Source organism: Capra hircus, chromosome 10 (genome assembly GCF_001704415.2).
Source record: "Capra hircus breed San Clemente chromosome 10, ASM170441v1, whole genome shotgun sequence".
In the NCBI taxonomy this organism is placed as follows: Eukaryota; Metazoa; Chordata; class Mammalia; order Artiodactyla; family Bovidae; genus Capra; species Capra hircus.
The window spans coordinates 56,118,680-56,133,707 of NC_030817.1; the positions used below are offsets into that span (position 1 = coordinate 56,118,680).

At 43.5% G+C, this 15,028-nt stretch overlaps 1 protein-coding gene across 18 annotated transcripts in view; it reads left to right on the forward strand.

Moving 5' to 3' along the window:
* Nucleotides 1–11,051, forward strand: part of TPM1 (tropomyosin 1 (alpha)) — a 30,352-nt gene extending 19,301 nt beyond the window's left edge. For 4 of the 18 annotated variants that reach the window (XM_018054306.1, XM_018054305.1, XM_018054302.1 and 1 more), the window contains 5 exons: nt 258–333; nt 796–858; nt 1,146–1,215; nt 2,645–2,723; nt 4,283–4,483. In XM_018054306.1, coding sequence (XP_017909795.1) covers nt 258–333; nt 796–858; nt 1,146–1,215; nt 2,645–2,723; nt 4,283–4,286 — 292 coding nt within the window. In that variant the 3' untranslated portion in view covers nt 4,287–4,483. Of the gene's footprint in view, nt 1–257; nt 334–795; nt 859–1,145; nt 1,216–2,644; nt 2,728–4,282; nt 4,484–8,076; nt 8,905–9,335 lie in introns of those variants that run through there. The other 14 variants (XM_005685687.3, XM_005685691.3, XM_018054296.1 and 11 more) reach the window with 7 other exon arrangements.

A 15,028-nucleotide genomic window follows, 5' to 3' on the forward strand; every position in this document is an offset into this window, starting at 1 on the left:
CAGCCAAAAAAGAAGCCAAATCATCACACTCTGAAGTTGTCGAATTTTGTCTCCCCACCTCTCTGCGCTGGAAGGAGCGTCTGGCGCAGTGTCCGTGGTGAAATTGGACATCTCAGCCCCTGATGGTTTGGCTTCTTTAAGGCAGCCCTTTGTTCTCTAGGACTCGGTTTTCATTTTTTTCCCGTCCCTCTCCTTTTTCTCTTCCTCCTTCCTCTGGCCTGTCTCCCACACTTTCTACCTCTGATCGAAAACATTAGCAAATGTGCCGAGCTTGAAGAAGAGTTGAAAACTGTGACGAACAACTTGAAATCACTGGAGGCTCAGGCTGAGAAGGTAGGCCAGGAGCACCGTGTGGGGGAGAGGCATCGTTTAAGAGCTACTCAAGAGACACCCCCTTTTCCCTTCTGAGGCCCTGCCAGGCAGAGGAATAGTCCATTGGACACTTTAGCCAGAGGCCTTATTTTGAGGCAATTTCCTGTTGGTTATTGATACCAGATTCTTTTTTTTTTTTTTTTTCAATGGAAAATCCATTTTGTGTTGAGTATGTGAGTCATCCATAACAATTTAATTTAAACGAAGTGCCAAATGGATAAGTGATCTTGTTCTTATCCCATGTAAAACAATAGGCAGGAAAACGGAGACCGCATTGTGGCGTGCCATTTGATCCCAGAGGCTCCATTACCTCCTGAGAGATGCTCAACATCTGTTGGCTGGGCTGGCACTTTCTTTGTATTAGAAGACACGAGTATAGGGTGAGCTGTGGCCTGACATCTGGAACGTTCTTTCTGATTACAGTACTCGCAGAAGGAAGACAAATATGAGGAAGAGATCAAGGTCCTTTCTGACAAGCTGAAGGAGGTAATATTAGGGGTGATTTGAACAAAGCCAACTGGATTGAGTTTGTCTCTGTGGAGCTGAGTGATTTTTCATTTTAATGTTACAATGATCCAGAAATATTCCAGGGTGGGCTTGGAGAGCCAGCAGTGGTAGCCAGCCACCTCTCACTGTGGTGATTCACTGGTGTGTGGTTTCATACCACTTTGTGGGTGCCAGGCTTGACTTTCATTTTCTGGTTTCCCTATCTTTGTAGCTATTGGCCACCTAAAACTTCCCAATTTTGATTGAAATAAATTGAATTATTGCAGGCTGAGACTCGGGCTGAGTTTGCAGAGAGGTCAGTAACTAAATTGGAGAAAAGCATTGATGACTTGGAAGGTAAGATCTTAAGTCTTGTTTCTAACTTAGTCCTTATGGCTGAATACTGACGTGGCAAAGTGACTTTCCAGTCATGGCATCCTCCTTGACACACTCCTTTGCTCTTGCACATTTTTCTGGTCTGCCCTTCAGAGTTCTGTGGCTCTTAAGCTCTCTGCTCGCCAGATGACCGCTAGCCACCGGACGGGGCCCGTCTTCTTTTTGTAACAGCAGATGCCAAGTGGCTCTACTGCACACTCTTAGAAGCGTGGCTGGTTTATTTTTTACTGTGAGTGAGGCGGTTGTAGGTGAGAATGACTGGTGTGTTTTCTGTCTTCAGTGATACCTTCTTATTGTCAGAATGGTAAGGATTTGGTTTTTAGGCACAACTTAATCTTTCCCCAAGTGTGAATTCAATGTAAGGGCTTGAGTTTATTTTTCTAAGTTACTAATCATCTTGGCATATGCTCTGTGCCCTGAAAGGGGGCTTGGAGGGTAACAGGGCATTATTGCACTTGGACATTATACTTAAGCATTTCTTCACTAAGATATTTAGGTTTTATTTTGGTAACACCCTGTCTGTCTCTCAGAAATTCCAAATGTTGAGCTCCGAGGCTGTGAAAAAAGAAAGAAAAAATATGTAAAATATATACATCAAAGGTGGAGGGGGCTAGAGGAGGAATTGGGGGTTGGTTCAGATGATAACCAAGCTGGTGGAAAAAAGAAAATGACACGTGGTGGCAAAACAGCCTGCAAAGTGCAGCAAGGTGTGACACCCTCATCACAGGAAAATTGCAGTATAGACTTGGCACAGTGACACTGTAAGAAGCGTGGCTCTCCTCATTCTCCAAGCCTCCTGGACCAGTGAAGGAAGCTTGAGTGGGAAGGCCACAAGGAATATTATGGATAGCACCAAGAAATCCATTTCCCACTGGTCAGGAAGTCAGTGGTTTGAAGGTGGAGCCAGATAAGGATTACAGACTGCAGTCACAAATTGTTCCTCCAAAACAATGCCCGTGGCTATTTTTTCCACTGTTTATAGTTGCAGGTGGCTGACTACTCCAGTGTAGTTAAATTATAGCTCTATAAAAGAAAAGCTGTCCTATTGCTCCTCCCCCAACCAGGAGATAGCCTTCCGTGGTTTTGTTTAGGGTTTTAACATGGTTTACTGGTATACCTACCATATTTGTTACGATTTTCATATTGAGTTCCTTGTTTTATTTTCTAATGGGTTTTGTTCTTTCTGTTTTTGTTTCAATTTTATTAAAAAACAAAACAAAACAAAACGCACGTCTCCTGCATTGGCCACCTGCTGCGGCATCACTTCCTTCATGCATTGCCCTTTTCTTGCTGCTGTGTCGGGATGGTGTCCCTGCCACCCTCATTCACCTTCCATCTCTTGATCACTCTCCATGTCCTTGCACCTCTGCCTTCCACTTCCTGGTCATAGACGAGCTGTACGCTCAGAAACTGAAGTACAAAGCCATCAGCGAGGAGCTGGACCACGCTCTCAACGACATGACTTCCATGTAAATGTTCAGCCACCCTGCCTGCTCACATCCGTGCCCTCATGCTAATATGATCAGTTCGCCACTACTCCCTCTTGTATCTCCAGAATCTCCACCTTTACACCTTTCTGCTCACTCTCTTTGCACAATCTAGGATAGTCATTGTTTGTTTGGGTTTTTTTCACATTCTACTAGTATACAGCCCAAGTAGATTGTCTATGCAAACCGTCCTCCTTTCAGAATCCATTCATTTCACGTTGTCTCAGCTAGATCGTTCCCACTATGCAGTGAACTGGCGTATAGGTGACTTGGGCACTATACTTGTAGGAACGTAAACTAAGCTTAAGTAAAATCAATAGGCCATGCAGTGTGCAAGAATTGCCCAAGAAATAGCAAAAGTCAGTTTCCTGTGATTCAATTAAATATAATGTGAACATTTTTTCTAAAAAAATACAAATTTAAGGAACCCTACAACCTCAGATGACTGAGGCTCTGAGAGGAGGGAAATTGATCCAGAACAGCATAAAGGATGTTGCTGTAAAACATTACATCTTTCTTTTAAGAATTTTAGACAAAAATGAACCTTCTGCTGAGTAGCCAAGCCCTTTAATTTTCTGTTTACGTAAAAAGAATTAACATGCAAACACTACAACCTGTGTCAAAGAAATGGGACAGAAAGCATAGATTGTGTGCTCTTAAGCACATCATGTATTCTTTAGGAGGGGTTTAAGTTTCTGTTTATATAAAAAGTAATATACAAATACCACAACCTGTGTGAAAGAAATGGGGCAGAAAGCACAGATTGTGTGATATGAGTTTGAGGGTTAATGGCCCAGCTTTTACTACTGCTGGGCAGTAAGGGTGGAGTAAATAGTCTTAATCTCACGAGAACCTGGAGCATACACAACTAACTTTCATATTGCTAACCAAGCCTGAACGTTGAACCGGTTCTGCCCCCACTAAATTCTAACTTGGAGTGTTTCACAGAGGCTTCCTTTTAATTTCACAAGATGGCACTGAATTCCACATAAGCTGGAAATTTCGCTTCCCAGGCCCACCTGTCATTCCTTTACCCATGCAGAAAAATGGTAGCCTGAAGAGTGTTGGCATGTGCCTGCTGCCTTAGACATTATAGAATCATCATGCTACCCCCGGAGATGTGACTGTTATCATGGAGACTGGAGAAAATTGCATCCTCTCTCCGCTCATTTATAAATGAGGGGGTCAATCAGATCATCTGTCTCTGATTGCTAAAATGTGGTGATTCTATGAGGAAAGCTTGCAGCATCACGGTTGGTTATGTACTCTGAAAGGTGGGCTAAGCTTAAAATCTGTTTCTGAGTTCCATTCACTGGTCTTGCAGTGGCCCCTCCCGCAGAAGAGGCTGGGGCTGGCCGCGGGCCCAGGCCCTGGTGGGCAAGGGTTCACATCCTGCCGCAGGTGTGCCTGGCAGCAGGATTTGCATGTCTGCTCCTCACCTGTGATTCAAGCGCTGCTCTCATCTGTTCGTTTAGCTTCCCTGTTTTCTGTTGTGCCACTTTTTTTTTTTTCTGTTTCTCCCACCTTTTCTTTTCATGCAGATAAGTTTCTTTGCTTCACTTCTCCCAAGACCCCTTCATCGAGCTGGATGTCCCACCTCTCTGAGCTCTGCAGTCTGTCTGTTCTCCAGCTGACCCTGATTCTTTCTTTTCACATCCTGCCTTAGGGCCAGGTACACACTGTGCTTCCTGTTGTACAGAAGCTCCTCATTTCAGTGTAAAATAAACACTATGTAAGCTGTTTCTGTTTGCTATTCTTTTTACTTCTTATTTATTGATATTTTAGTTTAAACGCTGAATAAAACCACAAATCTGCTTCACACACAGGAGGGTTAATTTTTGGCTGCTGCTTTGCTTTTTTCCCCTATTCTGAACATCATTCATTAATATCAACAGTCTCTAAAGCGGTAGTTCCTTGTGGAACTTTTTCAAAACACACATGCCTGCGTCCTTCTCTGGGGTTTTGGTTTGCAAAGGTTAGGGTTAGGTCCAGGCAGCAGTGTTTTTTAGGGATTGGGATTGTACTGGTGTATGAAATTGGTTGAGAACCTCCACACAGGAGATGTTGCTTGTTTAAGCCAGAAGGTCTGCCTTGAGCGGGCCCTTCGTGTGCAGATGTTGAGTTTGGTATGTGGTGAGCCTGCTGTGTTGGTATTTAGATGGTCCTGCTTGAGAGTGGGTAGCTAACTAAGGAAAGGCTGCCAACCCACACTGCTAGAATATCTGAAAAGATGAAAAGGATGTGGATACAAAAACAATGTAAGTTGAGATCATTATTGATCATCCTTTCACAGTACAAAGAAAAGTATATTCATTCCTCAGCCACCTTCATTTTGATCATGAAATGACATTCTTAGATTTTAGGAACATATGAGTATGTTCAAGTCAAGATTTATTTTTTTGCTCTTAAGCACATCATGTATTCTTAGGAGGGGTTATACTTATATAATCTTTGTGATAACTTTTTTTAATTTGTGAATATTTTTAAAGCATAGCTATTAAAGTTGGGGTTTTTTTACCCCCTAAAAATAGTAGAAATTATTCAGTTATGGTCTATTTTATCAGTTATATTTATAAATTAAAGAATAGCATTTAAGTGATTTTTTTTTTAAACACATCACAAAATTAGAACTTTAAAATGATGTGGAGTTTTCTCTCTTAATGCCCAACACTTCTCATCCTCAACAATCTGGCTATATTTCTCCTGTGTTTTAAATGTGGGTGATTGTTATCTATGTATAGTTTTTCTGAGCCTAAGTACTTATATATCCCTATACTTCAGAATAGAGTAAAAGTACTCCTTTTAAGAGGGGTGTGAATTTAGTAGTGGTATAATAGACTTCTAAAAACTTATAATCTAAATGGTCTCTCTCCCTTGAGAGTGTCAGGACTTCTGTAATTTCTTTTCTTTTCCTAAGGCTGCTTAGGCCTGCTTTTGACTGATTTCTGCTTTGTTCTTTTAAAATTCAGAGTAATAAAAGTGGGCCCTTCTCTGAGTAACCCTGCTTCCTGCCATAGAAAGAAATGACAAGTCTGAAAGTTGTGCTGAGCAGATGTTTAGTTAATTCTGGAGGCACATCAGTTTTTTGGGAACCATTCCAGAGACTCTTACACTTTCTCTAGGTATATTCTACAGGGGAAAATGGGAAACCGATGGACTGCAAAGGCAGATCTGGAATAGCCCAAGGACTTCCCTGGCAGGCAGTGCAGGGCGTCCAGGTTCAGTCCTTGGTCGGGAAACTAATATCACACATGCCACAGGGTTTAGCCAAATTAAAAAAAAAACAATCTGAAACAGCCCAAGAAGGTATGGGCACACAAGAGGATGACTAGCTAGTTGATTTTATCAGGAAATTGTTGGGGCCCAGGCTTCTAGCTCAGAGGATCATGCCATCATAGAGGCAGCTGGTGCAATAGGCTTGGTTGGACCAAACCCCAAAAGTGTTGCTTGGCAGTTGACGTCCCAGATATTGGGGAAGCAGAACAGGAGGGAAAAATATTTTCAAACATATAATCCTCCCAGGCCCCGCAAGCATACCAGTTCTATGGTAGCCAGAGTAGAGCAGGTCCAAATGAGGCCGTAAGGATACCGTCATTTAAACTGCATTCACATCGACCCTCTGGGTTCTCTGGGGTTTCTGCAGAGTTCTTTCATCCCAGCTTGACTGTACGTTGGTTCAGGAAGCTAAGACATCTACATGCCCATGGTGATGTCTCCCACGTGAGAGTGTGAGTGTGCTGCTGCTAATGGGGTTAAAATTTTGCAGCCCCCAAACATGCAGGACATCATGAAAGGTAGGGAGGATGTGGTCAGGAGATGAACTGGAAATGTTTTCAGTGAAATGGACGTCTTGTGGGAAGATAGATGAGTGAAGCAGGTCTGACCTAACAGATGGTGTACATTTAGAGTCCATGAGGAATAGGGACAGTAATTCTGATTGGGAGCTGCCTGGAGAAGATGACATTTGACTGGAGTTTTGCATATTTAGAACATTTGGATCAGCAAAGAAGACAAGGCGGAGATATTCCAAGCTAAAAAACACAATGAATATAAGGTATTCCTCATCTCCTACCATATGTGAAAGTGAAAGTGTTCGCTGGCTAGTTGTGTCCGACTCTTTGTGACCATGGATTCTAGCCTTCCTGGCTCCTCTGTCCATGGAATTCTCCAGGCAAGAACACTGCAGTGGGTTGCTATTTCCTACTCCAGGGGATCTTCCTTACCCAGGGATCAAACCCTGTTTTGCACTGCAGGCAGATTCTTCATACATGAGAGAACATTAAAATGAGGACTAATTGATTTCCCAGCAAACCTGGGAACTAGAAACTGAACGTTTTTATTCTCCCCAGGTGTAGGATTGTCAGCTCTTCAGGATCACTGAGTTAGAGTTTGTGGGTTTAAGTTGTCACTGGCATGCAAGACAGTTCTGTAACCTCCAGCTTTCCGTGATAAGGGCCAGGTTCTTGTCCTTGTTTGGGCATCCCCTGGTATCCCCATCAGATAAAAGGCTGACTAGCAGCTGCCTTCCTTGCCAAGTGAGAAGATTGCATGCCCTTGTGCAAGATGCACTTCACACCAGTCTCCATGTGGACGTTTGGGATTTTATGCATGTCCATTTAGCACCAGAGAATGCCATCCTTTCTAGGAAGTCAGCAGTTAAATCAGTTTTGAGTGGAGTAAGTGCTTATTCTTTTGCTGTTTGTGTAGAGTAACACACCTTATATCTAAGCTGGATGAGAGTTTATACTGTGTAACACAGTGACTGGGGTAGAGACATGGAGCTTATTAGTTCTGCATTTCCGAAACTGTTAATGCAGTGGCAGGGCCACCTGAAAGGAAAGCCAGGCCTAGGAGTGGAGATGAAAGGGTTCCAGGGAGGGATGAGCAGAAACGGTAGGTCAAGGTTTTGCAGGAAGCTCTCTCAGTCACTGAGCCCTACAAGGAGTGGATGGTGTACTAGGCTCACCTCCAGCCCTACCCCAGTTCCTGAGGCTGTTGCCAGAAGCTTCACTGGGCCCAGTTCACATGGTGGTTTTAGTGAGATGCATAAGGAACATGCCCCCTCTCTCCTCCTCGGATCCCGCTGAGGAAGAGGATCCTTTTCCCCATCTTGTTTCCCTTTCCTCCTGCCAAGAAAGGAGTCCTGGCTCTTCCTTGGTCAGCCAGGCCTTCCCTGGGCACAGGACAGCTTCTCATGGGGTGAGGGGAACCTGCTCAGCAAGTGACCAGCACCTGAGGTATCTCTGTGTTCTGTTCACTCCTTCTCACCAACTCCAGCTAACCTCTCTTCCTTCTGCCTCTTCTCTTCTGCTAACCTGCTTGCTGACCTGTACAGATCAACTCTACCAGCAACTTGAGCAAAACCGCCGCCTAACTAACCAACTAAAGCTGGCCCTGAATGAGGATTGAACTTAAGTGGGGAAGAACCTGGGCTGAATTCTAGGAATGCAGCCCATGTCAGGAAGTATAAGACTGTCATACCTTCAGATAGTAGGGTTGAAAATGATTGCTTTCTGCAGAATTCTGCAGAATTGAACATGAATCAGTTGAAAGGTTGGCCTTGCCTGCATTTTCCTCTTATATCTGGAATAATTAAGTTCTCTTTAATCCCCAAACCGCTTTTATGGTAAAATTACATCTGTGTCTATGGATCAGTGTTTATAATCAGTTCTGCACTCGTCTTTGCAATAGCAGGTCCTCTTGTTTGGACTGATGCATAATGAGAACCAAAAAAATGTTTTCTATTTCCTACAGAGAACTGAGTCTTGCTTAAAATTAGAAAGTCAAAGCAGAGGGGTGTGTATCAGCATATATATATATTATATATAGGATGTGATATATATATAATATATATTCCTATTACATATTCATATTTCTAACTTCTAAGTATCTGGAATAGTGTTTGAAGTATGATTAAATGTACCTATGCTTGGGCAAAATAGCTTTTGAAAACAGGAGTTCATGTCAGAAGTCCCCGATTGTCTGAAAGGTATGCTTTTATTTAGTCTTAACAGTGTTGTTGGAATCTGGTGAGAATGTCATGCTAATAATAAATAGAACACTGTGAGAATAATAAGAGAATGTCCTACTGGAGTGTGCATGAAACATGTTGGTTATCTTTTTTTTTAACGAGCAACAGAAATAAATCCTTGAAACGTTGTCAGAAGGCCTAGTTATGTCATCTTTGTTTTCTCTGAGATTGTGTTACAACACAGCTCTCAGGCCTTAGCTGCCTGTAACTCAGAAATGTCTGCTGCTGTTATAACTTGAGTGCTGCAAGCACCTCTCCCAGTTCCCACAGCGCATGAGCAGTGAACATCCACCAGCCCCACCTGCATTTTGCTCCCCGTGGATTGCTGGTGGAGATTCACCTGGCCGCTCTGTGAGAGCCTGCTGTGCCTGCAGTTTCTTCAGGTCCAAGACAGCTTCCCCTTCGTAGGTCCCTGTCTGGAAATGAGTCATGTCTTATGAGCATGCCTGGTCCTAATCATCTCATTCTGTGTTTGTGATTGATGTTTGCCTGCCTAAGTGTACAAACCACCGCTGTGTCCAAAGCTCAGCTATTCATGACTTAATTTTCTAATCCCACCACAGAGAAAGTGGCTCATGCCAAAGAAGAAAACCTTAGTATGCACCAGATGCTGGATCAGACTTTACTGGAGTTAAACAACATGTGAAAACCTCCTTAGCTGCGACCACATTCTTTCATGTTGTTTTTATTTTTTCGTTTCGTTTTGTTTTCAAACACCATGCTTACCATGAAACCCCTTAATGCATTTTTTATTTACTTTTACCACTGTCACAGAAACATCCACAAGATTACCAGCTAGATTGGGGGTGGGGAAGACACACACACACACACACACACAGGCAAGCCCGTGTTCAAGGTGACAATGATTTAAATGTGCCATTTCCCGAGTTGACATTGCCACACCGTAGAGAGTTTAGCAACACTGTATGCTTAGTCAGTCCAGGAATCCTTGAGGAAGCAGAAAGATTTCCACTCAAACTGCCAATGACCAGGAAGGGTAACGTTGGAAACACAATCAGGTGTGGATTGGTGCTACTTTAAACAAAAGGTCCCACTGTGGTCTCTCCTTAAATATTGTATGATTTACAAGTCTGTCCAACACTAATTTATTTTGTCATGAGTTTTACAATGAGGTGAGACTGTGGATCCTGTCTGCCAGAATTCACTAAAGCCGAAGCTTTGTAAGCCACCGTGCTCTTCTAATTGGCACATTTGCAGCTTGTTACAACTTGTGGGATAGCATGCAATGTGGATTTCCAGCATGTTCAAGTGAAAGATGTGGGCACCACATACAATTGTGAAGAAAACACATTGTCTTAAGAGTTATAACTGTATGAAACCTTGTACAATGATATGGAATAAATGCACATTGTAGGACATTTTCTAAACAGGGTGGTCCTGTCGTTTGTTTTTACTTTGTTAACTTCAGATCGCGTGATTGAGCTACCTTCCCTCACACATGTTTCTTAAAGCTTAGTAATATCTCAGTGTCTGGGAGGGAATGGGTTTCTTGTGTCATCCTCCCAGAAGCACTCAAAACAGGATCCCTTTAGTCTGTTAAAGTTACAGCAAGCAGCAAAGGGGCTTCCCCAGTAGCTCAGTAGTAAAGAATCTACCTGCCAATTCAGGAGACATGGTTTTGATCCTTGGGTCAGAAAGATTCCCTGGAGGAGGAAATGGCAGCCTGGAAAATTCCACTGACAGAGGAGCCTGGCAGGCTACAGTCCATAGGCTCACGAAGAGTCAGACGCAACTGAACGACTAAGCTAAAACAAGTAGCAGAGGACCCTTCCCAAGTCCCAGCCTTTCTCCAGATTATGGGTTATATCTGCACATACATACATGTAGGCCTTTTGCTGTGGTTCTACCAGTTTGGAGAGTTTTCCTCAACTCTTACCTAAGTCTTTAGCAGTGGCAATCATACACATCAAAAAATTGCAAGTTAATGCACCAAATGTGTTGTCCCCCAGCAGTGTGGTTCTATTTAAAAGTAGAAGTGATTCTATTTTTAAAAACTCCCCTGGTGGTTCAATGGCTAAGACTCTGCGCTTCCAATGCAGGGGCCCTGGGTTTGATCTCTGGTTGGAGAACTAAGATCTCACATGCCATAACTAAGACTTGGCACAGCCAAAAAAGTGAATATAACTTTTTTTTTTAAGTAGAAGTAAAGGATCTTGGTGATTTTCTGCTTTCTAACTCATGTTTGAGTTCTGAATTCCAGTACATCTTTTTATTGGACTTGGAAATTGAAAACATCACTGGCCAGTCTTGAAGATGTTAAGCAAAGAAAAACAGATTACACTGTTAATTGGCTAAACTTGTACTACAGGAGAAAAAAGAGGACATTCTCATATAAAGCAAACACAGTAAAATGAAAACATTCATTTGGATGCACAGATGTTTTCACTGAAAAGGATCCAGTATCTCTCGCTGTTCTTCCACACTCTTCTCGGATATTCTCTGCAGAGACCCAAAGAGAAGCCTGGCATCTGAGTTACAGTTCCACCTCTAAAAAGTTGTCCTTTTAGTGGATAAAAAAGATGTGGTGTATATATACAATGGAAATTTACTCAGCCATTAAAAAGAACGAAATAAGGCCATTTGCAGCAACATGGACAGACCCAGAGAGTGTCATACTGAGTGAAGTCAGTCAGAGAAGGAGAAATATCATGACATCCTTATATGTGGAATCTAAAAAGGAATGATGCAAATGAACTTGCTTATAAAACAGAGACTCTCAGACTTAGAAAACTGAACTCGTGATTGCCAGGGAAAGGGATAGATAGGACTTTGAGAAGGTCATGTACACACTGTTATATTTAAAATAATAACCAACAAAAACCTATTGTATAGCACATGGAACTTTGCTCAAACATTATATGCCAGCCTGGATGGGAGGGGGTTTGGGGAGAATGGATACATGTATATGTATGGCTGAGTCCATTCACTGTTCACCTGAAACTGTCACATTGTTAATCAGCTCTATAACTCAGTACAAAATGTTTTTGATATTTAAATAAAAAGCTGTCCTTTTGCTCAAAGCAAATATGAACTCTCTGCGTCTCAGCCTTCTCGCATCTTTACCAGCCATGGACACTCCCCTGCCCACCCCCAGCTAGACAGAGATACCCCTGCCTCCACTCAAAAGCTTTCCTATGCCAGCATCTTTTCACCTGGGGAGCCAGATCTGACTTCACGTTTCCTAGCTGCCTAGCCTGTCAGGTCCCTAAATTGGATTCTTCATCTATGTAATGGGTACCTAGCACACGGGTTACTATCGTGGGACTGGAATGTGTGAGCCAGGTGATGAGTATGCATCACAGTACCTCAGGTGGACTCAATGACCACTCCTGCTGCTGCCCCTTGTGCCCAGAGACCACCACAGAGGACTGGCGGGTGCTGATACAACACTGACTGCCCAACATGGCGATGGTAGCTATGAGGACTCTTAGATACCCTGGGCCACAACCTGTCGTGAGCGCCTTACAGCTGTTCTTTCAGCTTCACCTCAGCCCCATTCATTTCACTTACACAACAGGCTCAGGGGGGCTGAGCGAACCTGCTCTCGGGTCCAGAGCTCACGAGTAGTGTGGTCAGAAGTCAAATTCAGGCCTGTGCAACTCCAAAGCCCTGTTTGGGCTCTTCTTCCACTTGTTTCAGACGTTTTGCAGCAGAAGAAAAGCAGCTCCCGGACATGGATAGAACCAGATAAGGAGGCAGGTACAGTTGTGGGGGGATGAGGCCAGAGGCTGAGTCAGCCTGCAGCTGCCCTGACCCCTGTGGGTGGTTTAGGGCCCAACTTCCTCCCGGGTTCCAGGGACCAGATGAAATCAGTGGATTACTGTGGCCTCATGCCAGTTCATAGAATTGTTATTAACTGATGATTCTGATACGTAGAAAAGGAAGAACGCCCTGTCCCCATGGGGCACACATCTTAGGTCAGACCCAGCGTGAACTTCTCTGAACGTGCTGCTCTGTGAGGTCAGGGGAGAGCAGTGACAGGTCTTCCGAGTGCCAACACCAAGGCTGGACGCTGATACAGTCACCATTTAGAAAACCATGTAGTGCAGACAAAGAATTCAAGGTCCGTACTCTGAATTCCATTGTCAAGACTTAGCAGGCCCAGATTTCAGAATGCACAGCCAGACATGTTTCCTTTTTCAGTGTAAAACAATGTGGAACTTCAGAGAAAGGTTACAAGGTAAGCATATAAGCATCTTCCAAAAATTGTGATGGGAATTCTATGATGTCTTATTAAGGAAAAAAGAAAAGCACTTTGTGGGTATATTCGGAAACTTTTGAGGCTGGCATTGAAGAAAACAGTATTTACTGCTCTTAGAGAGATCATTAGCAGAAACAAAATCTAACTTTTGTGTATGTTATGTATCCTCCAGAGTGTAAAACCTTGGGCCTGATTTTTTTTTTTTCTCCAAGAAAAATTCTTTTTCACTTCAAAAAACTTCTTGAATTTATCTTAACCATTTTTTTTTAACCTTTTCAACACTATTTGTAAATGTGATTAAAAAAGAAAATGCCCTCAGATGTACATACCAAAAAGAATCCTCTGAATTCTCCAATCAAAACAAAATGCTGAGGTGTTCAGCAAGCCTTCATTTCAAAAATTGGAGATGGGTTTGGAAAAGAAATTGCTAGGAATGGCAGGCGATGCAAGAAGTGTTCCTTCCATTTTATACATGTTTTGACATTGAGGGTTTTCAGGGCTACATTCCTCTGACAGATGTCATAAATTTTGTGTCGAAGGATGAATGAAGATACGTTGAGGGCTCACTAATGTGATTGCAACTTTTGCCAAATTCTTGACGAATAGGCATCGACCTAAAAGATAAGACTGGTTCCTGCTGCCTTTGAGCTTGCCTTCTGTCTGTTACCAAGGCCATGGAGAACAAAGAGGGGAGTCAAGGCCTTATCAGGGCCTGCCAAGGCTAATGCCATAACTGAAATGCTGATGCGGAGCCGGAAGGAGGCTTATCATCCTCAAGGCTAGAGAGCTCGGTGGCTTGCTCAAGGTCACCATCTGCTTGAGTTCAGCCCCAGTTCCCCTCCAGGCTAGGCAGCACAGGGTGGGGCTTGGAAACCAGAGAGACCTGCTTCAGGTCCACCACTTACTGAGCGCCCCCTGGTTAATCTTAAGCATTTGTGCAGCAGTTTCCCCAACCTTAAAGATGGTTTGCCTATGCACTTCCTCACAAGACCAAGAACTAAACGAGGTGATGTGTGTGGACTCCCCACCCCTGCCCTGCCTCTGCCTCCAGTTCTTCTGGTCCTTGACCTAAGCCTTTTCTTCCCCTTGCATTGGGTCTTTGGGGAAACTGAAATAACTTTTTCCTTTTGAAATGAAAATCCGGAGCACCAATCTCCAGTAGACTGTGCATGGTTTGCAGTGGTGCTTCCACATAAAAGGCATTCACAATATGGTTGTTGATTGACCCAGACACAAATGCTCAGGTAACAATTTCAGCATAATCACCTGTGCATAGAAGGTGAAGAATGTTTCAGAGTAGCAAGAGTCATATCATTTTTAAGCAAAATACTGGCTCTTGAAAATTTATGTTACTCCATTTCTTGAACTGCATTTGGATGTGTTGCTGAGTGAAAGGGAACAGAAGGTCAGATCTTGATGGTTGGCCTTGCAGCAAATGTAAGTGAAGACAGATCAGCCCTCGTTCATTCTTAAGGGACTGCAGTAGATCCCCTTCTCCAGAGGAAAGCTAGTGATGAGAAAGGTGAAAAGCCTTTCTGTATGTGGCCCAGGAACACACAGAACACTGTTCTATCTCCCAAGGGGCCAACTGGACATGCTGGGCCAGAAGCACAAAGGAGTGGGCTCCCCTGGATGGATGCTGCATAGGGATGGAGGTAAGAGGGGAGTACAGTTGATGATAGTGAGTCCTGACCTGCTATCAACTCAGGGTTTGAAATGCTGCCTTTCCAGTGGAACTCATTGCTTGGACTCATAAATGGAAAATTAAATTCCCCAGTAGATGCAGTGGGATCCGATAGCCCTCTCTGTGGCCTTCTGATGAACCAGGTTTTGATGGGCTGGCCACATCCTGCTTTAGGACTTCCACCCACCAACCCTGTCCCAAGCCCACTTCCTCTGAAAAGCACGTTTCACAGTAAAACAGTTTGCCAGTTAAGTCTTTGAGTCATGCTGTGGTCACAGACAACATTATCCAAAGTGAGCACCATTGCCATCCCAAAAGGGTTTGGCATTATTGCTGAAAGTCCAGCAATC